The sequence below is a fragment of the Anabrus simplex genome, chromosome 4 (assembly GCF_040414725.1).
Source record: "Anabrus simplex isolate iqAnaSimp1 chromosome 4, ASM4041472v1, whole genome shotgun sequence".
Taxonomy (NCBI): Eukaryota; Metazoa; Arthropoda; class Insecta; order Orthoptera; family Tettigoniidae; genus Anabrus; species Anabrus simplex.
Window position 1 is genome coordinate 229,211,431 of NC_090268.1, and position 27,646 is coordinate 229,239,076.

Here is a 27,646-nt window from a genome sequence, read left to right on the forward strand (position 1 = left end):
GACAGGAAGGCCTCCTTATGGGATCTCCCGCTTCTGGCATTTTCGCCAACATTTATCTGGATCATCTTGAACAGACCAAAATAATAGGACAAATAGAGGGTCTTAATCTATGGATACGCTTTGTAGACGATACGTTTATAGAGAGAGAGAGAGATTTATTAAAGAAATAAATCATCCGTCCTCCAATGAGGGTGACCATTTGGATCCGGAATAAGTTTCAGTTTCAATTAAGTTTAAAAATATCAAGAAATGAAAATTTAATCGTTGATGCTGTTATCTTCTTTTTCTTCCCAGGGTTAGTGGGAGAGGAATGTCAATCACGTTCTCAGGTGCAGATGGAAATTAATGATTTGCAGTGTCTCTCAGTATCTGTATTACTATTTTTTCTAACTCACAGAATGGGATATATCAAAGAGTGAACAACAGTGATAATATCCTCAATATTTTAAATTCATTAGATTCCAGAGTAAAGTTTACTGTAGGAAAAGAAAAAGAAAGTTCCATAAATTTTTTAGACATAAATATAAGACGGGATAAGGTAGAGTTTACTTTTAAGATACATAGAAAGCCCACTTTTACTCCTATTATGATAAAGAACCACTCATTACATCTGGAATCACAAAAAATATCTGCTTACTATAGCCACATATACAGAGCATTCAATATACCTCTCTCCCACGTAGAACAAGAAAAAGAATTGCTCTTTATTCGTAACCAAGCCCAATACAACGGTTTTGGACTCAATATGGTAAATAAAATAATCAGAAAATTCAAACAGAAGTTTCATACTAATCTACCACCCGAAATAAAGAAGAAAGATAAATATACCAGGTTCACTTTCAACAATCCTAATATATATGCAGTAACGAATTTGTTCAGAAAACATAACTATAAGACTGCGTACTCAACCAGTAATAATACTAAGCAAAATTTTTTTAGCTACAACAGCGCTAATTCCCTAGGGAAAGACAAACATTTAGATTCAGGGGGTTACAAATTAAAATGTCATGAATGTGAAAAATCTTATATTGGGCAAACTGGACGCAGTTTTACGGTAAGATACCTAGAGCACGTCAACACCGAGAGGCATAAAAAATTTTCCTCGATGGGCCAACATGTGAGTGCAACTGGTCATCAGTTCACTACTATAGAGCAAGATTTGACAATATTATGTAAAACAAATAAAGGTGGCCTTCTAAATACACTAGAAAATATATACATTTATTTAGATCAACAAAGTAATCATGATAATAACCTGAATGATATAACTGATAATAGGAACCCTTTATACGAAGGGATATTATCACATCTGGAAGCATTAGGCATTAAAAACAATACAGACAATAAAAGAAAATGAACGAACTTCCGTCCTCCCGTATATCTATTCCCCCTACTCCTTCTTTTAAAGCAGAAACCGTCACCGTAAGCGACATGCCTCCTCACCACTCCACAGCCTTGCCTACCCCGAAGGCGGAGCAAGCTTTGCAACACACACATCATTACTTCACAAGATGGAAGGCTGCATCAGCCGTCGCTCCTCCAAGGACACAGTAGATTTTGTCAACAACAAGGTATGAAACCACTCTTTTATATCCCTTTCAGACCGTGTATGCACAATTGTGCGGGTTCGTATTTTATTTATGTCTGAGCTTATTTGACGTTTTCTTGGCGCTAGACCGGACTGCAATGCTTGTGCGGGACACGTAGCATGTACTTCAGTTGATTTTATTTAGCACATGACCACCAGGGGGCAGGAAGAAGAGTTTAAAAATACAGTTCATCGGCAAGATGGCGGGAAGCAGCAACACCTAAAGTATTTATTTATTGCATTCGGCCAATTCCAGGCGTCGCGTGTTTACATTTGTACATTTCTTTTTAATATATATATATATATATATATATGAAAATTACCACCTAAACAAATTGAGATTTATGCCTAATAATGTCTAGATGATACTTAACAACCCCCACAAATTGGATTGTTATAAACCTGACTTATACAATTTTATAAACTTTTAAACGTAGCGATCGGTGTTTACATGGAACAGACTTTTAACTTTGCATACCTTTACATTTTTTTCTAAATTCTGCGAATTGTGGTAACTTTTATTAGTAATGTTAATATATTGTTTACAAGAAGGACAAATGTACATTTTGTGAAAAAAAAAAAGTGTAAGTTGCATAATGTCTGCATAATATATTTAAAAGCGATTGTTGCGTGTTTACTTGACAGTATCGTGGGATTACACACGCGAATCTGTGCTGTGGCGACACGGCATGAGGGGCTAATAAATCTTTAACTCCGCATCAAATACGATCACTGAATGATAAAATGTATATTTAATATCGCAGCAAGTAATAATAAATAAGGGGCGAGATGGCGCAGCAGTCAAACTGCTTACAACCATTAAGAGGGACTGGGTTCAAGTCCCGATTAATGCATCTGTGATTTTCGACGTGAAAGTCACGTCCGGTGGCTCGGATTTCACATAAATTATGAGGTTCCGTCACTTATGATAGTGTGCTTATCGGTTACATAAAACTACAAGCTTCCTTCCTCCCAATAATAATAATAATAATAATAATAATAATAATAATAATAATAATAATAATAATAATAATAATATATATAACTACAGATAGTGGTACGGATATGTAGCCTAAGTAAAGTGTTTTTATGAATTGTCATGGATTTATTTAACACTAATAACAGTGAATGTAAAATGAACTAAAATATTTAAAAATATCTGGACATTCAACACTTACCGGTACGTAGCCTACAGTTTGAATGAAACCTTGATCAGAAAAAAATACTAAATGAAAAAATAATTTATGTTCATTCTGCTTCTGGTATAGACTCATCAAAATACCATTTCCCACGAGTAAAGCGAGGCACCGGTAATTTTCTTTCGATTTCACTTTCACTTAGAAAGCACTCGCCTTTCGTCGGTGGTTCACAAAACAGTTTAGCTTCGTCGCTGCATTTGCGAAAATTGGTTACAAAATAAACATCATCACTTTCAGCTATGGTACAAACATAATACTGTACTTGGAATGTTTCTTTCCGCTGTATTTTCCAAGGACGAAGTCTCCCTCTTCAAAAGTCACATTATGGGGTGGATTTTTGTCATCTGCTTCGATCTTGTAGTCTAGATGTAGAGAGTGTGTGGTAGTAGTTTCAGAATAATATTTTCTTGCCCGAACTATGTATTTTTTTAATGATTCACATAGTGAAAATCATGTGTTCCTGATACTGCAGACATCGGCGAAGCGGCTTTTCAGAAGGGGTTTACTCCTTTCAACATCTTCAGAAGGAACAAATATAACATTTGTGTTTGCTGAATTTCTTTTCGCTACTTCCACAACATCGTGCACGTTTATAAGGTCTCTTTTGGCACGTAGAGCAACAGTCAAATTACATTTTAGTGTTCCGCCAACACCATCAACAGCACCTTTCCCGTGACCAGACACAAAAAAATTCCAAGTTACATTCATTCCAAAAGTTTCCTTAAAAAACATTAGGTTTGCGAACATGAACTTTTGCTTGAACTGGCTCGCCGCATTTCCGAGATGATAAACACACTTGTGATTTCTGGTCGTTTTTCCTTGATGTCTGTTAATACTCTGCTTAAAAATGAGTGTGTGGCATATTTGTCATGCTCCATATGGTCAGACATAATCGCATATGAAGCATGATCTCCTCCCGCAAACCACGCAACAGGAGTAAATATCGTGATTTGCCGGTAATGCCAATAACAACTCTGAATTTCATCTTGTGGAAGAATAGTGAAATTCTCCGCGAAATACACTTGCAAAACCACTGAATTTTCAGTCGTTTGTTTTTCTGCACTTCGAACATTTTGCTTTGCATTCTTTTAATAAATGTGTGTTTCATAAACAAGGGACACAATTTTACTAGTTTATCAAAACACTCTTGAACTGTGCCAGATTCTGGAATTTGGGATACGTGATTTTCGTCATCACTTTGCCACTGGTACCACTCAATTTCATCTCCAGCGTTCCTGTACACATGGCTCCACATCATAAACACGCGGCATATTTTACTTTCAGCTTCGTATGAATCCATTTGAAATTTTAAACGAATGATATAGCAGTTTGAAAGGGTGTACAGTATTGGCTTTGCATACCAAATTTTATTTAAATTGAGCCACGCACTTTTCGTCTACAGAAACTTTTAAACTTTTTTCATAGCGTGCTTACATGGCCTGCAGCAATAAATTTGTCGCCTTATTATACCTGCTATAAACTGTTAATAACCTAAATAAGTACTTTACTATGAAGAGAAAGAGCATTAGAATTAAATTTACCATAATTATTTTGATACCTTTTCAACATAATAAAGAGTAATTCCTAAAACATTGAGAAATATCAAATAAATTTAGACTGCTCATAAAGGTTCAATTAACCACACAATTAAAAACTGAAAGACATAAATAAATGAATACATATCATAAAATTAATGAAATTATTGAGTTTTATTTTAAACTTTACTTTTTTCCTTCTTGGGTTGACAATTGTCTGGAATCAGCCATTCATATTAATCTAGAAGCTTTACTGAATATCAGAATATAATCAATGAAGTGTGTAAATTGTTTAGCGAACATAAATTGTGAACTTACAACATCGTACTAATAGCATGAGGTTTTGAATGTTGATACGCACAATTGTGCAGGCTAGGTTTCCCTACAAGCAATGCATGCGGGAGTGCTGGGTGCTGGCTTCAAAAGGATTGTGAAAGCAGAACTCGTACTCTACGTGAGAAATGTAATGTATAAGATTTTAATTGTTTAAAATCGTTCCACACTGTAAAATAGAACTTTTGATCATGTACATGTATATATTTACATGTACTGAGCTGAATGTTTTTATTTTTTATGTTTTGTAAGTAGTGAATTAAGTCCTGACACGCACAATTGTGCGGGTTCTGTTTTTCAGCCGATAGTTCTCATTTTGTAAAATAAACTGTAAGGTTTTGACGTACAAACGAAAATTCACACATCCAGTTTTCTTTCCGGTCAGACAATAAGGTGCTGCCGCCAAAAGGGCAATAAAAGCAAAACTTGTCCTCAGTGTAGAAAATGTAATGTTTACTTGTGTTTGAACGAAGATTTTAATTGTTTTAAATTATTCCACACTGTAAAATAGAACATCTGATCATGTATATATGTATATTCACATGCATTGAGGTAATTTTTCTTTTTTGCAAGTAGTGAATGAAGTCCCGACATGCACAATTGTGCCGGTGCTTTTTTTCAGATGTTAATTTTTATTTTGTAGAATAAACTAAAAATATATGTATTTAAGAGCACTTTAGTCAGTTTTTGGTGTACAAACAAAAATTCACACCGCCAGTTTTCTTTCAGGTCTGAAAGGGATATACTAAGTTTCCTTGTGCAGAGTTAAAACATGCTTTTAAAAAGAGATTCCCCATTTTATTTTATTTCAGATTTCGGGGAAGCTCTTTTAATAATAGTAAGACAGCAATCAGCTTCAGGGATACTGAATTAATTGATTTCAAGAGACACTTTCATAAAATTAAAACAAACAACATTCGTCTTGGAAGGAACTAATGAAGAGAACATCCTTGTAAAATATAGAACAGTGACAAAGGAAAATTATTTTTCAAAAACATTTTATTAGTAGACAAGCAGAATATCATATATCATAGTGAAAAGTGCTGGAAACAAAAACATTTTTTTATAACATCTGTTCCAATGAATAGATATAGTTTTAAAATTGGCTAAAGTAAGTAAATCCATTTCCCTACCATTTCACCACCCCATTCAACCATCCACATTGATTTTAATTTACCGGTATTTCAATTTTTTAAATTCACATAGATTTTAAGTAAAACAAGGTACTTATTAAGATGTTCTTAAGAAGATAAATACTTTGTAATTTCACCTCAGTGTTGTAATACAGCCGAGGATGTTCCAAATGGAATGAAACATGTACTGTATATGATTGATAGATTTGCAAATATAAGTATCAAAAAGATGGAAATTTACTGTTATTGATTCATTGGAGCCATAGTAACTGGATTAGCAGGAGGTGGTATGGGCAAATGAAGATTAACGCCTCTGCGAACAGGAAAAGGCGGCGAAACAGGTCAAGGTTAATAGAGCCGACGAGGGATTTTCAGAGGAATATCAAGTCAGTTCTTTTGACCATGGTCAGCTGAATGAAGATGGGAGCGGTAAGCCTTTCCGCTTGATTCTGTATTTTCTGAAGTTTGTTTAGATTTGTTACTGAGGTGGAACTCAAGGCAGGAAAACCATACGTTAGTATGGGACTTATCATACTGAGGTAAGTTGTTCGTTCAAAGTAGATTAGTTTTATGTTCCATATTGATGATAGACGATTATAGCAAATGTTATGATTCCACCTAATCAATACCAATTTATTTTAGAAACTATTGTATTATATGATTTTCTTCAGAGATGTTTTGCATTTAAATATAACATACAGAGGTGGTTTATGGCTGTCAGCACTAATGGGCAATATCACCGTACAATGTAACTTTTCATTGCCGGTGGTTTAATTAGAACACTACCTTTTCAGAAATAGCAGTGTTCCTTGGCATGTCAAAATACACAGGGGTTTGGTCAGCATTGTGGATCTGTTAGAGGAGATACAAGTTCTGCTGCCTTAACCCAATCACGTTCCTGTGAAACTCCGTAACTTTATCGGAGCAGTCATCAGGCATTTTTTGGCCCAAAGACATTTTCCACTGCACTGACAGGTTATTACATCGCATAAACCAAGTAACCTACCTGCAACTGCCCTTGAAAAACTTTTCTGGAATATCATGGGATCGGGCAATTTCCCATGCTTTTAGTTGAAACATTTTGTGAAAACACTGCAACCGTTGTACCGCATCTCTCTCACCCATTCCAGTAACACTTCCTCAACACCTGGGGACTTGCCCTGTTTTTGGGCCACAAAATGCCACTTGCTGCTTTCTCTCATTTCTCATCTATTTTTTGTAAACAGAAAACTTATGACCCACTGTTCTGTTATAATTTTCTTCTGCAAATTTCACTTCTTTTAGCTTAATTCAAGCTGAGTAACTGTTAACTTTCCCCATGACAAATATTTACAAACAAGCTCCACATGGTTGAGGTCAGACCGTGCACAGCAGTGGCCCTTTCAGTTTCGTTACTGCAGACGCACGCTGTTGCGACAAGCCCACGAACTGGATGTGCAGCTCTAATAATTTATGCAAATTTTCAGTCAAAAAATTAGGGATGTGGCTGATATGCAAGTAAATACGGTATATTTTTACAGTCGTGTGCAACAGCTAAGTTTTGAGCAAGTCCATAGCAAATTCCAATCAAATGACAAAATCCCTTACTCACCACTAGACTCTCAATTTGTTGAGACAGGATACAAGGAATTCTGCAGTAAATGAATGACAAGAAAATTTGCAAAACTTTACCTTTGCATTTTCTTGACTCCTGTTGTGCAATAATTCCATCTTGGATTGCTGATGTGTGATGTAAGGTCCAAAACTGACAGTGTTATGAGACTCAAAGTCCACCAAATAACGACCAGGCATTAGTATAGCTGGCTCGCCTGAAGGTAATATTGCTCCAACACACTGTGAAGACTCCGTGGTGAGGTTCGCCACAACTTCCTAGAAATCAGAAAGGTTTCAGATATAAAATACAGAATTCAATAAATATATACTTTGGAATATGAGTAATCATTAGAGCAAATTTACGACTCGTAATATATGTAAGGCTCTTAAACATTACAAATTAAATAAGCTATGTTAAAGCTTCTGCCTGCTGTCATTTCTTGATGGATACAGTACTTTCGCATCCATTTCTTGGCACAGGCCAGAGCAAAGTGTAGTTTCCACTGAAGTCCCAGTCTCATCCATGGCTGTGACAATATGGAAGCTGCTGGGGTATGGGTGGTGCTGATTAATGACATTCAGAGCACAACCAGTGTGTCTAAGTGTCATGAAAGGTGTTGCTCATAGGGTCAGTTGTGCTACAATAGCACTGTCTGGCCCAGTGAGGAAAGCAATGGCAAACTACCTCACTCCTCATCTTGCCTAGTACACCTCATTTTGGTACCGCCATTGGTTTTTGTGGTTTCCCTATAACTGCATAGCCTTTGGTGATGCTATTTGAGGATCCAACCAGCCTCTGGGCTGATAACCTAACAGACATGTTAAAGCTTAGCTGGACTCCCATTTTTTAAAAAGATCTTTCTTATAAATTACTCCCACACAGGCTACTTACTCTCAATGAATTTCTTAAAATACTTTAACAATCATACAGATCTCTTGATTACTAAGACTGTAAGGAGTCTACTTGGAAGGAAAAAAATGTTAAGGCTTCACAGTGGCCAACTGACAGTAAAATATATATCTTGGTCATCAGGTCCAAGTATTACTGTATGCAACGTGTGTTTGATAACGAGTTATTTTAATCGCTGAAGTAGGGACTGAAATAGTAATTATTTAGGTCTAGGATTGAAAGTTACTGAAATGGTTTGGTCATCTCGAAAGGATGGACCCACAAAGAACGGCTAAGGTGTGGTTTGAGAAGGAACTTGAAGGCAAAACATCAAGAGGTCGGCCAAGGAAGAGAGATGGATCGATCACATTAGAAATGATCTAGCTCAACGAGGTTTGGATTTGCAGTAGGTTATGGAAGAAGATACCTACATGGAGAAAAATGTGGAGAGTGCTCATTCACTGCATCCGGGAAAACTGGAGCTGGTTCAAGGTGGTGGTGGTGGTGGTGGTGGTGAGTTGCACACTTACTTGAAGTGAAATTGGACATAAGAATGAAAAATCTATACAAAGGACTAAGGTTAATGGTGTAGGTTACTGTAGTCATGTCCTAGTTCTGAACCATAGTCACCAACTGAGTGGCTTAGTAATTTTTGGTATTTGATTTTACGTTGTAGGTCTTATGGCAGGATAGGACAGGATTAGGCCTGGGAAGGAATTACAGTACAGCCCCAGCATTTGCTTGGAGTGAAAATGGGAAACCACAGAAAACATCTTCAGGGCTACCAACAGAGAGGTTTGAACACACTATCTCCCGAATGCAAACTGGCAGCTACGTCACCCAAATCATGTAGTCAACTCAATCAGAAGCTATATTTTGGTCATGCTAGCCCGGGAGGGCAATATAGCAAGTGGAGATACAATTCTCCCCTAGTACGTCGGCATTGCATTGTGCTTATCATATGTATGGCTTGCAGTGGTGTCGCTACTGGCGTACTAGCTGGCCAGTGTCTTGGAAAAGGTGCGGTATCCAACTGATGAGCCCATGCCACACTCTGGGCGAAACACTGGTAATTTTCTGGCGACTGAGTTTCCTGAATTTTACTTTTAACTTGGCGTATGTTTTGGAATTCAATGGAGCTTATGGAAGAAAAAGGTAGAACTGTCTGAGTCAGCATCTGGAGTTAATGATGAACAGGAAGAGACTGGAATATATGGCAGTTACGAATTTCAAGAATTTTGAGGGGGAAAAATAGTTTAATATATGTAATTACTACTGATATACAACCTCCAACTTCTTAAAATTATTTGAACTCACAAAACATTGCTGATTTTCTATAATCTAACATAATCTAACAAATTTGCTAAATTATTGCAAAAAAATAAGCAATTACTGAGGCAATTAGAACAAGTATGCAAGAAATTTCCATTTTGAAACAATTTAGTTGATTTTTTTCAATAGTATTGAGTTTGTGCTCAACAACTGATCAATTGCAGATTTTATATTTAGAATTGCTGGTTGAAGAAGACAAGATCTGCGAAATGTTGACATAATAACCAGCTTTTGCTTGCCGTCTGCCATATGGAGGGAACCGTGTGCATGGATATTGTCACTTCGATGTGTGCGAGTTAGAAACACTAGAAAATTCCTAACCATAAAACATCTACAAGGTACAGAGCTTTCCAATAAGAAAATCATGGGTTTTATTGCACAGATAAGAGTACCATAATGTGCAAGTTTGGTAACTGTCGGGTGCTGTGGGAAAGACAGGATTTCAAAAGCACTTGACACCTGCAAAACATGTTACAGCAGTCTTCAGTTCTCGTAAAGAATCTCATGTACAAACATGAATTACCATGTGTTTTTAACAGGGCACGAAACAAAACAAAAACTGTGAATATTTTGAGAAATGTGTAGCAGAGACATTTTTAAAGCAAACAGACCAGTTTTTAAGCTGGTAAACAAACATTTGAAATCATTCATGTAAGAATTCATACAAGGTACGACTGCACTTCAATATATTTACTGTGAATTAATTTACATACTTTCACTGTTTAATAAGAACATGAGATTTTCATAAAATGTGCAAACTTCCATTTTCAACATGTATCCTGGACGTTAGATTATTGTACATAGCTTACAAACTAGCTTACATAGCATACATACCTTACAAAATATTGTCATCAAGATAGACACCTAACCAATGCCACCACAATAGTGCAGGTCTATATACCTACTAGTTCAGCAGATGATTAAGAAATCAAAAGAATATATGAAGAGATAGAAGATTTAATACAATATGTAAAAGGTGACGAGAATCTGTGATGGGAGACTGGGAATGCAGTGGTAGGCCAAGGAAGGGAAGGTAATACAGTAGAGAACTTGGATTGGGACAAAGGAATGAAAGAGGAAGTCGGCTGGTTGAATTCTGCACCCGTCATAATTTAGTCCTTGCTAATACTTGGTTCAAACACCACAAAAGATGGTTGTATACATGGATGAGACATGGAGACACTGGAAGGTATCAAATAGACTTCATTATTATTAGGCAGAGATTCAGAAACCAGGTGTTGGATTGCAAAACTTTCCCAGGAGCAGACGTGGACTCTGACCACAATTTGTTGGTGATGAAATGCCAATTGAAGTTGAAGAAAATGAAGAAGAGAAGGAATGCAAGGAGATGGGATCTAGACAAGTTGAAAAAAAAAAAGAGTGTGATGGACTGTTTCAAGGAACATGTTACACAAGGACTAAATGAAAACACTGATAGGAACACAATAGCAGAATAATGGACAGTCATGAAGAATGAGGTGTCCAGGGCTGCTGAAGAAATTATAGGAAGAAAGGAAAGATCAACTATGCAAAAAAAATTAAGGCAAAAAGGAATACGGGCAATTATAGAAAGAAGTGGACAGAAAGTGCAGGACAGCTAAGGAAGAATGGCTGAACGAGCAAGGATGTTGAAGGTTGTATGGTCCTAGGAAAGGTAGATGCTGCATACAGGAAAATCAAGGAAACTTTTGGAGAAAGAATAACTGGGTGAATGAATATTAAGAGCTCAGATGGAAAACAACTTCTAGGGAAGGAAAACATGGCAAGCAGATGGCAGGAACATATCCAACAGTTGTATCAAGGTAAAGACGTAGATGATATGGAGCTAGAACAAGAAAAGGCTGTTGATGCTGATGAAATGGGGGACCCAATCATGAGGTCAGAATTTGGTAGAGCCTTGAGAGGAACAAGGCACCTGGAATTGATAACATTCCCTCTGAATTACTGACTGCCTTAGGAAAAACCAGCAAGCTGAGGTTATTCCATTTAGTGTGTAAGATGTATGAAACAGGAGAAGTGCCATCCGATTTTTAGCAAAATGTTATTATACCTATTCCCAAGAAAGCCGGTGCTGACAAGCGTGAAAACTGCTGCAACATTAGTTTAGTATCTCACGCCTGCAAAATTTTAACACACATTATTTACAGAAGAATGGAAAGACAAGTCGAAACCGAGTTGGGAGAAGATCAGTTTGGCTTCAGAAGAAATGTAGGAAGATTGATTTAAGAAAGACAAGCCCACACACATGGCATTCATAGATCTTGAAAAAGCATTTGATAATGTTGATTGGATCAAGCTATTTGAGATTCTGAAGGTGATCGGGATCAGATACCGAGAACAAATAATTATCTACAATCTGTGTAAAAATCAGTCTGCAGTGATAAGAATCGAGGTTTTTTAAAAAGAATCAACAATCCACAAAGGAGTGAGGTAATGTTGCAGTTTGTCCCCCCTACTTTTCCATGTTTATCTAGAACAGACAGTAAAGGAAATCAAAGAAGAATTTGGGAAGGGAATCACAGTCCAAGGAGAGAAAATCAAAACCCTGAGATTTGCAGATGGTATTGTTATCTTATCTGAGACTGCGGATGATCTGGAGAAATTGCTGAAAGGTATGAACTATCTTGGGTAAGGAGTATACGATGAAAATAAGTAAGTCCAAAACAAAAGTAATGGAGTGCAGTCTAATGAAATCAGGTGATTCACGAAATATTAAATTAGGAAATGAAATCTTAAAAAAAGTAGATGAACATTGTTACTTGGGTAGTAAAATAACTAACGATGACAGAAATAAGGGGGACGAAAAATGCAGGCTAGCACAAGCAACTAAGGCCTTTCTTTAGAAAAGAAATTTGCTCACTTCGAACATTAATGTAGGAATTAGATGCTTTTGAAGACTTTCATCTGGAGCATGACCTTATACAGAAATGAAACATGGATGATAACTAGCTCAGAAAGAAAGAGAACAGAAGCTTTCGAAATGTTGTGTTACAGAAGAATGCTGAGGTGAGATGGATAGATCAAATCACGAATGAAGAGATACTGAATTGAATTGGTGAGAGGAGATCTATTTGGCTGAATTCAATCAATCAATCAATCAATCAATCAATCAATACTGATGTGCATTTACGGCAGTCGCCCAGGTGGCAGATTCCCTATCTGTTGTTTTCCTAGCCTTTTCCTAAATGATTTCAAAGAAATTGGAAATTTATTGAACATCTCCCTTGGTAAGTTATTCCAATCCCTAACTCCCCTTTCTATAAATGAATATTTGCCCCAGTTTGTCCTCTTGAATTCCAACTTTATTTTCATATTGTGATCTTTCCTACTTTTATAAATTTTACCAGAAGAAGAGATAGAATGATAGGACACATCGTGAGACACTCAGGACTTGTGCAGTTGGTTTTCAAGGGAAGTGTAGGTGGTAAGAACAGTAGGGGTAGATCAAGATATGAATATGAGACAAGCAGGTTAGAGCAGATGTAGGATGCAGCAGTTATGTAGAAATGAAACGGTTAGCACAGGATAGGGTGTCGTGGACAGCTGCATCAAACTAGTCTATGGACTGATGACTCAAACAACAACAACAACCGCTTGCAAAATCGAAGTAATGTTAGCTGTCATTAAATAGTTACCACTCAACATTTTAAAAAGCTTCAGAAGTATTTTTTTTTTTTTTTTTTTTTTTTTTTAATGAGTTGCAGGAGCTGGAATTATTCCTTGTACCAAGGTTATCAGAGAAAAGGATATTTCAGCATTGATGAATGAAAGGGTGGAAGACGTAAACGACCACTTTGTTCCGTCCTTGGCACAAATAAAGCCAATACGTACAACATAACAGTGGATACAGTAACATCGTCTCTATCCAATGCGGTACAAGGAAACACAATACAGTGCAGTAGGTAGGCTACACTGGATTGCCCATTATGCTACGCAGAATAATTCCATAGTGTATGTGTGACATCCAGTCTTATCTTCACAGAGCCGGTATGTACACTTACGAGCAACGTTCACTTCACAGCGACCCCCTTGCATTTGCAAACACTTTGCCACTCGCTGGAACAAACTTTGCCGCACCCTACGCAACACACCTGCATCCACCATTGCCGATGCAGCATGCACAAGAGCTATTAGGTCTTGTACATCCATGGGTGGAGTACTATATAAACATGTTCCTTTAAGTGTCCCCACAAATAAAAACCTAGTGGATTAAGGTCCGGGGAATGTGGAGGCCAAAACACTGGACCTCCAAGACCAATCCATTTCCCTGGAAACGCTTCATTTAACCAGGTACGCACAGTCATTCCAAAGTGTAGCGGTGCACCATCATTCTGAAACCATAACTGTCGCCGAAAACCAAGTGGAACATTTTCTTAAGTGTCAGGTAAAGTATTGCCCAGAAACGTTTTTGTCAAAGCATGCCTGAAAGCCACGTTCACAGGTGATGTGGGTTGTGGTCAGACTAATAATGGCTGTTGTGATGGTTGAAAATACCTTCCCGAATGAAGCTACATTCGTCACTCCATATCACATTCTTTATAAAATGTTCATTGTCTTCAACTTGTTGCAAAAGCCATTCACAGAACACTACTCGAATGCGGTCTTCTGGCCGCTGGTGTTGATTTAAAGTGTAATGATATGGATTCAGTTTTTCGTCATGCAACACATCAACAACCAGTGTTTGAGATACCTGGAACTGCCTTGCAGTATCACAGGTACTTCATCGAGGTGATTGGTGAATGGCTTCAAGAATGTCGTCCTCTGTTTGTGGAGTACATCTAGTCCTTGGACGACCTCTGTCCACTTCTTGTGGACGAAGATTACCGGTTTCCCGCAGGCATTGCTTAAGGCGACGAAAAATATTCTTATCGGGATGGCGCCTTTGAGGGTACCATGCTGCATGCTCATGACCAGTAGCAGAAGCTTGGTTATCGGATGCACCCAACACTAAAAGCATATTGACGTATTCACCGTTTGTGTACTCCATCAGGAAGCCGCCCTACATGCACTTGACAGGACCAGTTATGGTTGTTCAATGCGTGGTTAGTCGACTCATGCATTCAGTTGAATGCATCACATTGTCATGTGTTTGACTATTGTCATGTGACAACAGGATATCATGCTTACAAACACAGTTACACGATGGGAACTAGGGACCTGGCGTCACACACACAAAAGAAATAAAAACCCTGATGTAGATTCGAGCCGTAGCTCCAGGTGCATGTGGGTTTGATAAACCAGCAGTCTACTCAGTGAGCTGCGACGGTGGGTACGATACAGCGGGATGATGCAAGTTTCTCTATTACATTCCGACGCGCTGCAGGATGTGACAGTGTTGCCAGCTTCTCGTTTTCTCGTTTTCTCGTTTTCTCGTTTTCCAACAGCACCAGTTCCGATTTGGCTATAGAAACTTTTGTCTTGCAATGGGATGAGGAATCGCATGCCGACCTCCAAGTGCGGCATTTTTTGTTCACCCTGTATAAGTACGTAAATATTTACTTATTTTGCTCCACCTACATCACCTTGTAGCACATTGGATAGTTTTGCTTATCTCTTTCTACCCTGAATTTTGTTGCAGGACCCTATTTTCCTGCTGCTGCTACCTTCCCAGATGTTTGCTCAAGACTTCCCCCAACTTCTTCTACAATCCTAATGGACTAAAAACATGGCATGCCACTCTTCTCCAACTTTTCGGCTGATCTGGATCTGACGCCCGAGGTGCCGGAATTTTGTCCTGCAGGAGTTCTCCTGGCAGCATGCTGATGTTTGCCTTCAGAACGCCGAATCAGATCGAACTGATGGGCACGACATGGCTTTCTGCAGCACTGATGCACATGATATGATTTTGTTTGTGTATTTTCTTAAAAAATCTTTAAATGCTGGATGCTCCAGCATTTGCAGTGGGATATTGACGCCAACCATAGCAGTACAAAGATCTGAAGTAAATGGTTGTTGGTCTCTATTCACAGGGTGTGGTAGAAAGGCTGTACTGATAGTCTTCTGCACTCTGATCAGATGCATCGCTGTAGTTTTGTGCTGATCTAAATTATGAGGTGTTTTTTTTTTTTTTTTTTTTTCACATTTGATCTGAAAAATAATAACACTGACTTAAGTGACAATGTTCCTATATCTCATCTTTCTATTTCTATTGTTGGCTGGTGTTCCCAGTCACGTTGTGGGTGCAATGTGCCAGCAATGATTTGCCGGGGTAAGGATTTGGTAGAGAACTTAATTTCACAGCCCTAGTGTGTTGGCCTACAGCTACAGGGAGTGTCAGTCTCAAGCCAGTCTGATGTGGGCGTGCATTTATTTGGATTGCGCAACAGTCGCTCATGTGATATGTGGGTTTTTTTTTTTTTTTGCACCGACACAGATAGGTCTTTACATGTAATAAATATCATTTTTGGTCCGTATTGATGATATTTGATTGAAATAATAACATTAAGTTATTTATTAGACCACCTAATCAATACAAAATCGTCTTGGATGATTTACATAAATTTGTTAACTAATAGTGGTACATGTTTCGCCTTCCCTGAAGGCATCATCAGCCATAGTCTTAACCTTAAATTAAAAATAAAGTTATAATAGAGTTATAACACACGTAGCAAGAAGTCTACTGTTGCAAATACTTCTAACTCATAACGTTACAAGCTATCTTTGTCACCGTCAAATGATTCCACTTTTATATGCTTTTTCAACTAGAATATCTACAAACTCACAATTTACAACATTTGAACATCACTTCAAATTTTGAGATGGTTCATAGTGATCCTATTTGAAACTGTTCTTCAACTTCTATTCACCAACTTCATATCCTCAACGTGTTCTACAACTTCACCATATCCATCTGACTTTCGTCTTTTATCTTCAAGATCATGATTAACTTCGGATCTCTCGACTAACTTTGACTTTTATTCTCTCTTCTTTACTTTGATTATATACGATTTTTCGCCATCGTCTAATTATAACCGCCAGACTATCAACTTTACTTTTATGCAATCTTACTACTTGTTGTATAACAATCTGTTGTTTTATCCATTGCACTTATTTTAGCAGACTTCTAATGTTAATTTTTTTAATACTTCCACTATTATATCTCATCACATTGTATTTTCAAACCATCGTTGTTAATGTTATTTTACTTCAAATCTCTTCAAGATTTTAAAATTCATTTCATTACTACATGTTATTTAGACGCTTATTTTTAATTTAAGGTTAAGACTATGGCTGATGATGCCTTCAGGGAAGGCGAAACATGTACCACTATTAGTTAACAAATTTATGTAAATCATCCAAGACGATTTTGTATTGATTAGGTGGTCTAATAAATAACTTAATGTTATTATTTCAAACAGATAGGTCTTACGGCGACGATGGGACAGGAAAGGCCTAGGAATGGGAAGGAAGCGGCCGTGGCATTAATTAAGGTACAGCCCCAACATTTGATATGTTGGTGCTTAATTTTACGTTTATAAGTGAATTGTGTAACAACATACGTAAATTAGGCCTACTGCACGTACGTATACAGCTGACGTGTTTTGTGCTTAATTTTATGATAGTAAGTGAATGTGTAACCATGTATATAAATTAGGCGTACTGTACTTACGCATAGTGGTTTGCAGGACGTCAGTTATGGAGAAGAAGGAAGCCAGACAGTTTAAAAATGAGAAAAAATTAAAGTTTATTGACAAAGCGGATGCTAATCCACACATGAAACGTATGCAAATAGCCCAGATGTTTGACATTCCTACAATAACTTTAAATATAATTGTAGGCAACGTGTATAGTTTGCGACTCTAGGAACGTTTTTCCTTGATGTTTTACTATGTTAGTGTTCTTAAGATTTATTAATTCTTTATTTACTTTATTAATTATAATTGTAAACAATTGTTTCTTTGGTTTCATCATAATTAATTTTATGTTCAAACCTAACCTTAAATTAAACAGCATAATTGTTTTTCATTTTTTAGCATGTTCCCTCTTTATTACTTTTTTTTTTTTTTTTTTTGTCCCCACCAAAACATTCTAACCAGTTTTGGCTGTAGATTATTTTAAGTGATATGGAAGAAAAGTGAAATATCAGAAGATTGGTGGAAAGGTCTGATAAACCCAGTATTCAAGAAGGAAGAAAAAATGTAGCAAATATAGGAAAAATCACCCTCATTTCGCATGTAGCAAAAATATTTTTGAGAGGATATGTGAGGGAAGACTGAGGATGAAAGTAGGAAAGGAAACTGAGGAAGAGCAATATGGATTTATAAGAGATACAGTGAAACCTCGTTAGTGCGTTCCTCATTAACACTTTTTCCCGCTTAATATGTCGTCAATTCGAAGTCCGGATTCTCATTGTATTAAATCTATATAAAAATACCTCACTTATAGTGTCACGAATGTTCACTATTACCGCTTAGTACGATCACATTTTTCCTAGCCCTGAAAATGTTAGTTGTCATACCTTGTGAAAGAAACATGATTTCTCGGGTAAGAGCCGTCGCTACAGTTGCGTGATTACAGGAAAAGGCCTTGAATTCCTGAACTTCACAGGATAAGTAACTGCAACTGTTTCATCTTCAGGGAGCAAGTCGGTGGCCTTAGCGGTTAGCAGCGAGAATGCTGAATAACATAGTGAGCCAATTTATGCTTGTATTTCACATTCCATTTGGAAGTTAGAAATTTATTTTGTGTTGAATGGTACAGTGAAGTGTAGCAAATATTTGATGTGTGATACAGTAGCCTACATCTGGATTAGGAACATAATCGTGTGAAATTGACTAACGTTGTGTATATTTGTCTTGTGATAGCCTGGTTATGGATACAGAAAATGTCGTGAAATTCCTTACTAATGAAGACAAAATAAAAATCTGTCGGAAAATGGACTGGCATCCACATCTAAAAGCGTGCAGAGGTCGCAAATTTTGAACTCGCACCTTTGAGTTTCAACTCAATCTCTCAAGTTGGTCGGAGTTTGGTTCGATTCAAAATGGTGGCCAAAGTCATTCCTGCCTGTTGCACATGGTCGAGTATAATCTCCAATTCATTGTCAAAGAGTGTGACCAGAGAATAATGTTTAATAACGCACAGCTCCAAAATAAAAGGCGTCTACTAACATTTGTTTTAGAAAGAGTGAGATCTGTAATTTTACTTTGATGTTTTTATTGGCCCCCATGCACATGTTTTCATAAGTATTGTTTGCTGTTTTTCACAACTTTCACTGCACTTGTTATTTTATAAGCCCCGGTGGAAAAGGTTTTCATGTTTGTTCTCTCGTGTTTTTCACATCTTTTAATACTTTCCTCTCATCTTAGGATATGGTAGATATAGATTGCACTGTATGCGCGGATACACGATGTAAAAAGTCCTCATGAAAATTTTTAAAAAATCATATTTAATGTTTTCATATCCCTGTTGGATAGTTTTTATTTGTATATTCAGTAGTACGTTTTCTTGCTTAACACGTTCTTTTTGCTGTCCCTTGCAGAAATGTCTTCACGCGGTTTTACTGTAGATCAACTTTTGATCTAAATTTTGCATTTAGAAACATGATGGAGAAAAAGAAGGATTTAGTGATGACATTTATAGATACTGACAAGGCATATGACAGTATACCAAAGCAACTGGTCTACAATGCATTGAGAAAAAAATAAGAAGGTAGGCAGAAGTACAAATGAACTAAGCCATGTATGAAAAGAGTGTAAGTAGTGTGAAGACTAAGATAGGACAAACAAACTACACTAGAACCTCGATAATTCGAAATCGGTTAATTCAAAATGCCGTGCAATTCGAAGAATCTCTTGTTCCCCGAAACACGAGGGACGGCTTTTCATGTTATTTAAATTGTTTAATTCGAAATATGGATAATTCGTAATTCGAAGAACAACGTCGGTCCCAGTATTGAAATTCAGACTTTTAATTCGAAATCGTCCTTCAATTTGTTAAAAATAATACTTTACGGCGTAATTTGAATTAAAAATTCTCCGCGTCACGATAGAACGCGTCTTCCGGAACGTGTATCTATCCGCACTTTCACTTTGAGTTTGGTGTCCGGAACGTGTATGTTTCCGCACTTTCACTTTGAGTTTGGTGTGTCTACAACGTGCTTCAGAATTGCCAAGTTCTAGTGAAATCATAGTTCTTTTGTATTCTTCTAGTTACTCATTTTACTGAAAGTTTTAGTGTGCAGTTATAAACTTCAAAGTTGTTATATTTTATTAATACTGTGTTTTAGTTTATTGTTATGATATTTTAGTTTGGGGCACGTGTGTTCCTTTTTTTGTGTTGCGATGGCTAAGCGTCAGTATTCTTCAAAGACACTCAGCGAGAAAGTGAAAATTATAAGGAGGTCGACAAAGGACAAAAGACGAAAACTGAAATAGCTAAAGAATTTGGAATTCCTGTGTCCACACTTTCAACATTTTTAAAAAATCGTGAGAGCATAGAAGCTCAGGAAATGCAGGGTGTAAATACAGCAAAGCGAATGCACATTCGAGGAGCTAAACACTCCGATTTGGAAGTACAATTGATCGAGTAGTTTCGGCATGTTCGGGCAAACGATATCCCAGTAGATGGCGAGATTAGGGGGAAGGCGAATGAACTGGCGCTGAAGATGGGTCTTGAGTTTCAGTGTTCGAACGGGTGGATTCAGCGTTTTAAGGAACAGCACAATATCACGTGGCAGGCAGTGTGTGGAGAAGCCTAACCAGTGAACACTAGTGATGCAGACAGTTGGCGAGAAAACGTGGCTCACATAATCAATTCGTATGCACCGAACAATATCTTCAATGCCGATGAGACTGCATTGTTTTTTAATGCCGAGAAGTGCCATGGCAGGAAATCTTACAAGGATAGGGTCACAGTCCTTCTGTGTTGCAATGCGGACGGAAGCGAGAGACTTCCTCCCCTCGTCATAGGCAAGTTCGAGAAACCGCGATGTTTTAAAGGCATCAGGCACTTTCCGTGCAAATATAAGTCGTCTAAGAATTCCTGGATGACAGGCAAAATTTTTGAGGAGTGGCTGGTATGCCTTGAGCGCAAAATGGCATGCCAGGACAGGAAAATACTTCTGTTGTTGGATCAGTGTGCTGCACACAAACATAATCTAATTTTAAAACATGTGCGTCTTCTTTTTCTGCCGGCCAACACTACGAGCTACTTGCAGCCCCTAGACCAAGGCATAATTTCATCTGTGAAACGTGCCTACAGAAAGCGACTGGTGCGTTACTTTCTCCGGGAAGTTGCTAGAAATATTCCGGCGGGAGAAATACGCAAGTGGAACGTAACTGATGCAATACGAAGTGTGACAGTTGCCTCGGACTGTGTTCCTTCATCGACAATCAAGAACTGCTTCGTCAAGTGTGGTTTTGGTTCGTTAAATGAAGTAGAAAAAGGAGGAGAAGAAGACGACGACAATGAAGATGAATGGGAGGAGTTACGGCAAAAGTCCGATGTCAGTATGACTTTCTCCTAATACCTCGCCATAGACCATGCGGAGACTACTTCAGAAGAGCGGGATCCCGCCATGATGATCAGCTGTGATCACATGACGCCAGAGGGAGATGCAGCTACAGCTGATGTTGAACACGACGAAGATACGGCGCAGGCGGCAACTATTCCGTCAAAGAATGATGTACTTGCCGCTCTCGCCGTGTTGGATTCAGTGATAAGTGCTAGTGATGCTGACGACGCTACAATTAAGGCTATGGCCCATATGGAGCAGTTTGTAGCTAGTGTTTATATTTTTTTTAAAAGATGAAGCAACCTCTCATACACTCTTTCTTTAAAAGGCAATAAACCTAATGTGTGACAAAAAAGCCCTACTGGATCATTATACATTTGTTAACTATTCAGGTACTGTACATAGTTATCTATTATTCTTTATATTTGTTTAAAATGTATGTCTGGGTTTTTAATGTTTGTTTTGTTGGTGCCATGTGTTTCCAATATATGTCAGAGTTTTTAAAGTTTGTTTTGTTGGTGTAATGTGTTTCCAATTTGGACAGCCTTTTTGGCTCCCATGTGCAAGTGCTTTATACTGCACTTAAATCAAGTAGGTTATAACCTATTTGCATAAATTGTGTCGTGCATATATACAGTAGATTACCGTACTCCTTGTCTTTGAATCGTGTTTTATTTTTCCCGGGTGTGAGGTTACGTTTGACAGTATACGGCGTTATCCAAGAGCATTATTTCAATAAATGCACCCTGTTAGATACATTTAGGAATTTTTCCCTACGGCATTTGAAAGGTTTAACTGTGAATCAAGGTTAACTCGTGCAGTAACGGGCATTAGAATATTTTGTAACGCGGCAAGGGTTGGTACTTCTGAAATGCGAATCGGCGGTTAATTCGAAATCACGTAATTCGAAGTCCGATTTTTGAGTCCCAACGACTTCGAATTAACGAGGTTTTACTGTAGTTCAATGTAGAAACAGGACTTTGACAACGAAGTGTATTATCCCCTCTTCTCTTGATCACAGTTATGAATAAAATCCACAGAGTGTACAACAAAAAATAGAAAGCAAAGAGAAAAAGGCCTTACTCTCTGCAGACAACATAGTAATATGGGGAGAATATGAAATGGACGTACAAGAAAAAGTTACAGTAAGGAATCGAGAGATAGAGGGATATGGAATGAAAATAAGTGTGGAGAAGAGTAAGACAGTAGTGATGACAAGAAGTAATAGAGAAGGAAGAGGGAATACTGAAAGGGAAGACAATTGGAAGTTGTGAAAAGCTTCAAATATTTGGGGAGTATACTCTCAGAAGATGGGAAAACAAATGAAGAAATTGGAAAGAGAATCCAACAAGCCAATGGGTTTTAGATTTTTTTTAATTTGGAATTTGCTTTACGTTGCACCGACGATGATGGCGATAATGAGATAGGAACGGGATAGGAAAGGGCTAGAAGTGGGAAGGAAGCGACCGTGCCCTTAATTAAGGTACAGCACCAGCATTTTCCTGGGGTGAAAATGGGAAACCACGGAAAACCATCTTCAGAGCTGCCGGCGGTGGGATTCGAACCCACTATCTCCCAGATGCAAGCTCACAGCTGCACGCCCCTAACCGCATGGCCAACTTGCCCAGTCCAATGGGTTGTATCAATGTGTGAGAGGTATAGTGTGGAACCAGGACATCACAGAGGAATAAAAGAAAATTCTGTACTGAATGTATTACACACCAATTTTGACATATGAGTCGGGCACATGGTCAACAACAAAATGTGATGAAAGCAGAATCCAAGCAGTCAAGATGAAATTCCTCACAGGAATGATTGGGAACACACGAATGAATATAATCAGAAACATAGAAATAAGAGAGAGAATTGGACTCTCTCAACTACAAGACAAGATAGAGACCAGTAAACTGAAATGGTATAGACACATGATGAGAATGGAAAAGGATAGAGTTCGAGAGTGAATATTAATGGAGAAAATAATAGGAGGAAAATAATGGATAAGGCCCAGAAAGAGGTGGATGGATACAGTGAAGGAGAGTATAGAAAAGAGAGAAGTAAAAATAGAAGAAATATTGGAGGAAGGAAGGGAGTGGTGGAGAGATAGAAAACTGTGGAGGTCCTTGATTCACAACCCAATCCAGAAGACTGGAAATGGAAAATGAAGAATAAACAAAAGCATCTCTTCAGGAAGTTTCTGGAAGTAAATACCCAGGACAGTGTATACCACTATTTTACATGCCTGTTCTCAGGAAAAAATCAGTGGTATATCTTGCAAAGCACATAAGAGATGAGACAACATTCCTGAAAAGTGAGGAATTTGGTGGGCAAAATGTTGGAGTTGATTTTCTTCAGAATATTAAAAGCAAAAGCAAAGTCACCTCCGTTCAGGCCGTGAAGGCCCTTGGAGGAGTGGAAGGTAAAGACTTCCACCATTGTAAACCTCGGCACGTGATGGGGTAGAGTGGTTAGCTCTACGCCCAGCCGCCTTTGCCCCCCAGGAATTAACCTGGTACTCATTTTTGGTGTAGGCTGAGTAAACCTCAGGGCCATATGCACCTCCGGAAGTGGAAATCTCGTTTCTTAAATTTGACAACTTCCTGACGGAGATTCGAACCCACGTCCTTCCGGGCGAACCGAGCACACCTTTACTGCCTCAGGAAGGCAGCCCCTTCAGAATATTAAGAAAAATTAATTAATTTCTACTGAAGTAGAGCATTTTTTAGTAAGAGAATTGGGTAGTAGTTTTGTTGACCTAATTAATTTTCAAGATGGCCAGTCCTATCGTGCTATCCCATTTATGGAGGGTCACCTAAGACAGATAGAACAAACAATCAAGGTTGCTGCATCTGGGTTTCGTAGTGACAAAGCAAAGGAATTACTGCAAGCTTCTCACAGTGCTACAAAATCAGACGACCAATGCTGCATCACATAGTTTGACAAAACTAACTAAGTTGCATCACATAGTTTGACAAAACTACTAACTTTAAGAAGTGGTAAATTCTACAAAGCTGCAAGTATGTTTGATCCTGCAGAAATTGCACACATAAATTTTGATGGAGATCTTGCAAGAACTGTAAAACATCTGCAGTTCTGTTCAAATCTAAGTGACACTGTGGTGACAACAGGCTTCAATGAAATGCAGAGAGTAGTGAAAAACAAGCTTAGTTGTGATGAAGTGGATATTATTTTTGTGTTGCAGGGATAGCAAAATCCATGATAAATATGATAATATGGATTCCATATGCAAATGCAGATTGTGAACGCTTTTTCTCATCATGTTACAATAATTTTGTGTCTGATAGGGACCATCGCTTGTCTACAGAAATCATCAGTCTTTTTTCTGAAATGTATGTTGACAGCTAGATTTTGAAAAAAATTGAATTGAAAACACAGATTTTCTGATTTTAAAATCCTGCTTTCTGTACTTCCAACTCAATCTATAGAGATAGGAAATTGTAAGGTGTTCTTGGCTGTCAAAGAGGAAGGGCAGAGTATGGGATGGAATTGATGATTAGGAAACTGATAGCATGCAACTTACTTTCTGTTAGGCAGATAAGTGAACAAATGATGTGGATAGATTTAGCAGTTGGAGGAATAGTGATAAGATCCATCCCAGTCCATTCACCATGTGTGAGAATAGACAAGGATGAAGTTAACAAGTTTTATGAACCACTAAGTGATACTCGTATCATTGTCAGGGTCAACAGCAAGGACAGGATAGTGCTAACTGGTGATTTCAATGAGAGAACTGGAAGCAGAACTGAAGAATATGAGATGGTGACAGGTAAATGTGGGTAAAATATGGAAGCAAATAGGAATGAGAAATATTTACTGGACTTCTGAGCTAGTGTGGGATTATTATTTAAAGTTAAAAACTTCATAATTGACCGTATAGAACTGAGAATCACAATGTTAAAAAGAGAGAGGTTCCACCTGTTCAATACAATAATAAACCATTGGACAAAATTATGTCACAAAAACATGTTTAATTAGGTTTGGGATCTGTTTCGACACACATTTATGTTATCATCAGCCAACTGAAAAACATGACAAGAAGTATACAATTATCAACACACAAAAAAACACATTAAAGGATAACTGTAACACATATAACACTTTCATGAAGAAGTGAACAACTGAGTTTATGGGGAGAACAATGATAGCAGGGATATTATGCTCAAAGAAGAGGAAAGGATGGTAAATAAACTAGAGTCATAAAACAGAAGGAATATAGTCTGTCAACTCAAATCCTAAGCGATCCCTTTGTTGTTGTTGTTATACTGGTAGTCAACTGAAGAACTGAGGAAATTATCCTTTCGTGTGTGAGTACTTCACCTCTATCCCCTTCAGCATGGTTCTCATCCTGAACCTAGCAGGTAATGCAAGAGGCTTTGAAAACATTTGTAACATTAAAGAGACCACTTAGGACTTGAGTTGACTCAGAGTATAGAAGAAATTAGACCTGAGATGATGAAATATAGTGGGAAGTCAGGAAAGAAATGGCTTCACAGAATAAGAGGATTAACTTTTAATACTGGTAAAATACCTTCCTGATTGGACAAAAGCAGTAATTGCACCTATCTACAGTACAAGCAAGGAAACAGGAACAATGGCAACAACTATTGAGTTATTTCATTGATCAGTATCACTATACAAGATGTTCAGAGACATTTTGGAAGGGAGGAAGAAATCAATGGTTAAGCGTAAGCTGATACCATTTTACACACATACTCCCCAAGTATTTGTTCTGTAAACTGCAAGAAATATGAAAACGTGTGAACATAAACAATAGTGAAAAAAAATTACATTACAAAATAAGAATGATGAAAAAATGTAAATCAGGGAATTAAAAAAAAGGTTTTGTGTGATATTTCAGCATGACAATAGCCGCAAAAATAATTAAGCTATAGCAAAAGAAAACACACACATAACTTACAAGCTCTGATTGACTCTCTCCACGAGAAAGGCTGAGAGTTGCTGAAGAGTAACTAGCACACATCCGTAGAGTTTCATGGGTCTCTTGCCAAGTTTCTGGAGGACGCAAAAATCCCAATAGTCGAGCAATAATCTCTCCACCCAAAGACTGTTCTGTGCGAGTTGTCAAACTAGGGATGTTGAAGTCTACTGTAGTTGCATTGATGATAGCCACCTAGAAATGACAGAATTTCAGGGAAATAAATAAATACATATCTATATATAGGCTAACAGCCTGATTTCATGAATAATATACAACCACAACAAACAAAGAAAAATAAAAAAGAAATTAAGATTGCACACACTTTACATTCATAAAAAAATTAGTTGCATTCAGCAGTTTTTATACTAAAATGATGTTACATATAAAATTCTAAAACAAATAATGGACATACTGAATCTGGTTGGGACCAATTGGCTGGATGACGGTATTTAATGAATGTTAAACCAGGTCGACGGTCCAAGATGCGGCACTCCTCCACTTTTACAACTTCTGTACCCTTTGGGCCCCACCATCCAGGCACCTGAGATGGAGTATCTTCACGCAATCCACAAACTCCAAAATTATCTATAGAAATCATGAAAATAAAAATTCTGTTACAATATCAACTGGCTCAAAATTGTCTAAAAATGGCCATATACAGTATAAACTAACAAAATGTTAAAAAGCACAGCAAACACACTATATTTATGAAGAATAATTTAATTAATTAATTTTGTGAATGATTTTCAATGATTTTTTTTTTTTTAAGGAACACAGCACTTAACTCATTCACAGAAAAATACCGAAAAGCAGCTGATACTGAGATGTAAGGTGTGTTAATGCACTAATGTATGTAGCTAAGTATTGTTTCAGGAATGTTAAGAGATGAACTTAGACGCTTCTTTAGATCATCATCGGTTTGCTCTTCCAGTGAGCCGGGTAGGGTGTTTGAAAATGAGCGCCTTCCAAAAGTTGCCTATTCAAAAAGATTTTATTGTCCATGAAAGATTCCCAATTCCATCCTCTTCTCTCCACATCTTCCCTCAGTTGGTCCATCCATCTTCTTGTTGGTCTTCCAGCTGGTCTTCTACCTGTTATTCTCTTTCCCAAATAAACACATGATAACCTTGTGGTATTCATTCATGTAACATGCCCAAACGATTTAAGTCTAGGTTCGATCGGATCTCATCATTTTTCACATGATCAAGTCGTGTCTTTTGGAGGGCAGTTCTAAGAAATTTCATTTCACAGGCCTGAATCCTACTACCAACCTTTGATATTGGTGTGCAGGTTTCCAGAAAATATATTAGGATGGGAATGAAATATCAATTGTACAGGATCATTTTTGTTCTTTGTGAGACCTTCTCATCCCATATGTGTCAAAGGTAGAGCATTTGATTACTCTGTTATTTCTACCTAAGCTCTATTATTCCTAGCCATTAAGTTTCCTAAATATCTGAATTTGTGTACTACTTCAACTTGGTGGTCCTGTAGTTTTATGTTGCATTCTGTATTATGTCTGCTGATTTTCAGTGCTACTGTTTTTGATGGGTTCAATTTCATTCCATAATCATCAAACTTCTTACACCATGCATTCAGATTATTTTGCACTCCCTCCTCTGTTTCATCCCA

The 27,646-nt window shown here is 37.6% G+C and overlaps 1 protein-coding gene across 1 annotated transcript in view; it reads right to left on the bottom strand.

Moving 5' to 3' along the window:
- Megf8 (multiple EGF like domains 8) overlaps positions 1 to 27,646 on the bottom strand; it is a 461,373-nt gene that overhangs the window by 313,046 nt on the left and 120,681 nt on the right. Inside the window, exons 11-13 of the mRNA XM_067145403.2 lie at positions 26,427 to 26,599; positions 25,994 to 26,206; positions 7,460 to 7,657 (exon numbers count right to left, since the gene is read on the bottom strand). Coding sequence (XP_067001504.2) covers positions 7,460 to 7,657; positions 25,994 to 26,206; positions 26,427 to 26,599 — 584 coding nt within the window. The remainder of the gene's footprint in view (positions 1 to 7,459; positions 7,658 to 25,993; positions 26,207 to 26,426; positions 26,600 to 27,646) is intronic.